This window comes from Sinocyclocheilus anshuiensis, unplaced genomic scaffold (assembly GCF_001515605.1).
Source record: "Sinocyclocheilus anshuiensis isolate Anshui unplaced genomic scaffold, SAMN03320099.WGS_v1.1 scaffold306, whole genome shotgun sequence".
Classification (NCBI taxonomy): Eukaryota; Metazoa; Chordata; class Actinopteri; order Cypriniformes; family Cyprinidae; genus Sinocyclocheilus; species Sinocyclocheilus anshuiensis.
In genome coordinates, this window is record NW_015544175.1 from 790,755 (window position 1) to 796,421 (window position 5,667).

The window sequence follows — 5,667 nt, forward strand, 5'->3', positions numbered from 1 at the left end:
GGGCTGTGCTTCAAAGGGGACATTGATCTTCCACAAGTTGGTATGATTCTTTAGGGTCTTCGTGAACTCAGTTAAAATTCCTCAGTGGTCATGTAAAAACAAACAACACCCTTTATACCTTGCTCTGTTCACAGCCACTCATTTTGAGGCATGTCCCTTTAAATACTAATGAGCTCTGCCCACCCGCCCATTTCTTCCGTGGAAGAGCAAAGGCGATTTGCAAATAATCATAAAAAATATAAAGTGTCAGACTTACTTCTGGAGGTGCAGCTGGATCACGAACAATGGGTACTGATCTATCCTTGAGTTTTAACTTTTTAACAAAACCTGCCTTGAATTGTCCCTCATTCAGAAAGCAGTCTGGAGTAAAATTATTTGCGCAGACATAAACGAATTTAGGTGTATTCAGTGGCGCATTACCATTAAAAACAAAACTAATGCACTGCGTCCTAAGTGGCGGTTGTGGGCGGGGCCTGAACAATATGACATCATACTGCTCAGAAAATCAAAACGGCTTGATAATTGAGACTGTTTGGGATTTTGGGGGATTAAAAAAAAGGAGTGAATGGATTTTTATCATTGTAGGGTGGTTGTGTCCACACACTGCTAAGATACATTTATATGCAAACACCATGTAAAAGTGAATTTTGCATCCAATGTCTACTTTAAAATTGAAATATGTGGCCCTGGACCACAAAACCAGTCATAAGGGTAAATTTTTTTTAATTGAGATGTATACATCGTCTGAAAGCTGAATAAATAAGCTTTCCATTGATGTATTGTTTGTTAGGATATAGGACAATATTTGGCCGAGATACAACTATGAAAATCTGGAATCTGAGGGTGCAAAAAAATAAAAATATTGTACTAATACTAATTACTAACTCATTTTTTGATACTAATCAAAAATTAAGTTTTAATATATTTACAGTAGGAAATTTACAACATATTTCCATGGAACATGATCTTTACTTAATATCCTAATGAATTTTTGGCTATTGCTACAAATATACCCCAGCAATTTAAGACTGGTCTTGTGCTCCAGGATCACATATAATCTTAATTCAAGTGATGCAGGATTTCGAAAGTGTGACGGTAATCAGTGTTGAGTAATACTGTAAGGTTTACCCTGCCTGGTTTACATGTTTGAAAATGATAAACAGTTGAAAACATTAGAAATTTAGAAAAGTAATCAAAAAGTAATCAAATGTAATCAGTTACATTACTTTAATAAAGTAATTGAAAAATTACACTACTTATTACATTTTTTAAGTAGGGTAACTTGTAATCTGTTACCTATTACATTTCCAAAGTAACCTTCCCAACACTGCAAATATTGCACATAACGGTACACTGTATGGGCTATATATTTGCATAACACCCACACTGACTGTTATGTTGTTACCCTGTGCATTTATTTTGCTGTTTAGAAATAAAATGTTTCAAATAAAATTAGAGGTGGAATAATAATTATTTTTAAGTTAATTTTAAAGTTTTTTTTTAAGTAAATTGGAAGTAGATTTTGAAGTATTTTAAAGTAAATTTAATGGACACAACAAATTAAAGCAGGAGTGGCCAACGTCAGTCCTGGAGAGCCAAAGTCCTGCAGAGTTTACTCCAACATTGATAAAAACTCACCTGCCTGTAGTTTATTAACCCTTAGACGTTGATTAGTTGGTTCAGGTGTGTTTAATTAGGGTTGGAGCTGAACTTTGCAAGATTGTGGCTCTCCAGGACTGCATTGTGGCCACCCCTGAATTAAAGGCATAGTCCACCTAAAAAGATCTGTCGTCATTTACTCACCCTTATGTTGTTCTAAACCAGGGGTCTCAAACTCAATTCCTGGAGGGCCGGAGCCCTGCAGAGTTTAAATTCAACCCTAATTATACACACCTGATCCAACTAATCAAGTCCTTCAGGCTTATTTGAAAACTACATGGTATGCGTGTTGGAGCAGGGTTGGAACAAAACTCTGCAGGGCTCCGGCCCTCCAGGAATTGTGTTTGACACCCCTGTTCTAAACTTTTACAACTTTCTTTCTTTTGAGGAACACAAAAAAAAGTATATTTTGAAAAAGTCTCGGTTCCCATTGACTTCCATTGTAGTTCTGTCGATACAACAGAAATTCAATGGGAACCAAACTGGGGTGCGTTTCCCAAACGCAACTATGGTCGCAAGTTCTGTCGTTACCAATAGAGTTCAATGGAACGAACCACCGTAGTTAGCTAACGATGCTTTTGGGAAACGCACCCCTGTTTGTTACTAATATTCTTCAAAATATCTTCTTTTGTGTTTCGCAAAAAAGAAAGAGAGTCATACATGTTTGGAAGGACATTTTTATTTTTGGGTGAACTATCACTTCAATGCAAAAAATTTAGAATACCATGTTTTCCCATTTACAAACCATCCTTTAAAGACTGTACAGAACTTTTGTAGTCTTTGTACTTGGCATTTACACAATTTTGGGATAAGTTATAGGCCTATATCACTATACTACTTTGAGTTACAGACTTTTTTTTAAGTGTTACAACAAACACAAAAGTGCTAAAACACTCCCCTGCCTCCCTTACAAGACATCTTCTCACATGAATTCATTAATTTACACAGTTTAGGGATCATTTCTAAACTATTGAGCAAACAAATATGTGAATTTTATATAGAAGTTTGAGTCAGTGAACAAAAAAAATCAAATAAAACTTGTTATAATAGGCTACTCAGTGAAATACATATAGGCTACCTGTATTATTCACACGACATTTACATTGTTTAGAAAAGTTGATTAAAGGTTTCATACATCTAACACAAGAAACAGTTAGAACTTGTGACTTAGTGACTTACCCTCTGTGTGAACCGCAGACACGTAAGTCCAGTTATAGTGCTTGACAATGTCGAGCATGGCGCGCGCCTGCAGAGTGTCAGAGGGCACGACACGGAGGAAGTATTTGAAGAGAGTTTTGTCGCTCAGGTCTATGCTGGTGGCCGAATAAGCGATCTGGGGGATGTTAAACAGCTGGAGGAGATTCTGCACCTGGATGGCCACCGAGCTGGAGCCAGGACCTATGACTCCTGCGATGGGCTTCTTGGTGGAAGGAGGCTGGTTGGAAGGCGTTCCGTCGATGCACCACTTAGATCCGTCTTTGTCGTCCCGAATAGAGATGAGGGAGTCTCGGATGAACTCGATGCTTTGCTCTAGAGCCACGGAAGAGTGCCAGCATGAGTCCCGGATCTCGCAGCCCAGGGTGATGTTGGGCAGCAGGTTCTGGTCGGCGTTGATACGGTCCAGCGTATAGAACATCGCTTCCACCCGTTGGATGCCGTATTGCTCGCGCACGTCCCCGCATTTTCTGTCGGCCACACGCTCGGCGGACGGCTGGTGGTGCACGGAGAACAGCGCACCGATGATCACGTCGCCATCCATGCGGGCGACAGACCGGGCAGCCGCGCGCTGGACCGCCGAACGCTTGTATATGTTCCCAAGCACATGAGATGAGAGTGTCGGTAGAAACAGACAGAGGAACAGTGGAAAGTGTCCGCACGAGACACAGGGCATCTTTAAGCGTGCCATGTTCCACATTATGTGACGGGCATAGCGTGAGAGCTGTTCGTGCTAGCTGTGCTCGTTTCTCTGCAGTCCCAGATTCAATTAAGGGACCATGATGCGCACGTGAGACAACATGAATGCGCCCTGACACCTGCTGAGAAAACATAAAACACAGTTAGTTAGAGAATACAAGTGCATCTATTATAAAAAGCATTTTAAAAGAAGGCATCCATTAAAGGTCAGTGGAGAAACAGCGCATCATTTAACACCATGAAAGAGAGTGCTGTAACAGGCTGATTTGTTACAGTTTAACCAAATAAAAATGAGCAACAGGGGTAAAATCACTATGCCTAAGGGGTGAAACCACCAGCATAAATGCTGAGATGACAGTTGTAAGACTCAAAATTAAATATACAAGATTTATAGGACAAATAAAATGGGCTATAAAATGGTTAAAAGATCATGCTTTATTTAGAATATCAGTGTGATCTATGACAGAAGTGGTATATCATCAGTTTTCGTTTAATCTGATACATAAAATCCACACACGCTTTTCATCAGTCTAAAACTAGAAACACTACGTCTGAGGGTTGTAAAACGTTCCATTTATTTCTCCCCAAAAGATTGCACAAAATAGGATAGTGTATAGGCCAGTGTCTGTTATGCTTTTAGCAAATGTTTTATGCATTTTACATTTGTTTTATAATTTTATTTGCCGTTTCGAATTAAAATATTTAAATTAGGCCTACTATTTTAAATAATAAGGGGTGGGATGGCATAACAATTATTTGAACAAGCACATTTGATTACCACAAATCGTGCATAAAATTTTAAATGTTTTTGTTGTTAGCTCACCTAGTGGGGTAGGTTGTAACAACAACACCCTTTCTAAACTATTTGACATTCATTTACATAGTTTAAGTATAAGCTGTAGGTTTACGAACTAATTTTAGTAGCAGACAAATGCCGGAATATTATATTGAAGTTTCAGACGCATAGCGTAAAGTTACATCCAAAAATCAAAATGCGTAAAATCAAAATACGCGCCGGTCTCTGTTAGATGACAGTACAGAAGCTTTCTGTGAACTATGGAGGCAAACTTGCGTCATTATTCAGTCTTTGCTAAATAACTGGCGAACGAGAGACTCACTGGTCGAAGAAACATATGATGACAGAATCAGCATCATTCACGGTTTGATGGCGAGGTCGTCGTTTTTGTCCTTGCAGGGGCGATTTCAGCACCGCGGACAGCGCAGACAACCAACAGTATGACGGACAGTGAATGAAACTAAGACGCGCCTTTGTAGCCAAAGCACAACTACTGGATGCAATGTGTTTGCACACAAAACCTCAGGTACTGTATGACCCTTAAACCCCAAATGCGACTAAGTATACTTGTTTTCAGACAGATAAATTGCGCTTATCTCACAAAAATCTTAGCCTACGTGTAAATTCAGGGAAAGAGAGCAAACAGAAGCCTACAAACAACTATTGTGCCATATGATGCATAATAGCAAAGACACATGTCACATGCCATACATTCAGAATCGTTTCTACGCTTGTTCTGTCTTTTCCATTCAGCATTTATAGGCATCAATGGCTTAATCGATTGCACTCAATGACAAATGAGCCATAATTACGATGCAGTGCCTCCTGTACTCTCATTGACTGACATTGCCGCATATCTGTCTGTACCTGCAGTTACCAGGAAATACAAACAACAACTGAAACATCTGCACAGGAATTTGATCGTTACGCACCTGAGTCAATGAGACATCGCTTTACCTCCTTCTGAGACAGCTGCTGCACTGATGATATACTCCAGTTATCAGTGTACAACGCAGCCAGAGGATCTCGCTCTCTCCCTCCCTCACTCTTTAGCTGTCTCCAACATTTTGGTAATATTAGTGGGCGGACCCACTTGGTGGTTGGCTTGTCAGTACAAGTCGTCAAATAAGTAGTGATGTGAATGTAAATATCAAATGGCACATATGATGTGGACTAATTGACAACTGTCATGATAACCAAATGTCAATTATTTTAAACAAAACACTATTTTTGTGATAAAAATGTTATATATATATATATATATATATATATATATATATATATATATCTTTTATATG

The 5,667-nt window shown here is 39.1% G+C and overlaps 1 protein-coding gene across 4 annotated transcripts in view; it reads right to left on the bottom strand.

Moving 5' to 3' along the window:
- The window catches only part of LOC107696122 (metabotropic glutamate receptor 1-like), a 30,567-nt gene extending 25,182 nt beyond the window's left edge, over positions 1 to 5,385 (bottom strand). For 3 of the 4 annotated variants that reach the window (XM_016496307.1, XM_016496305.1, XM_016496308.1), the window contains exons 1-2: positions 5,302 to 5,385; positions 2,839 to 3,692 (exon numbers count right to left, since the gene is read on the bottom strand). In XM_016496307.1, coding sequence (XP_016351793.1) covers positions 2,839 to 3,574 — 736 coding nt within the window. In that variant the 5' untranslated portion in view covers positions 3,575 to 3,692; positions 5,302 to 5,385. Of the gene's footprint in view, positions 1 to 2,838; positions 3,696 to 5,301 lie in introns of all 4 variants that reach the window. The other variant, XM_016496306.1, reaches the window with a different exon arrangement.
- Between the last annotated feature and the right edge of the window lie 282 nt (positions 5,386 to 5,667).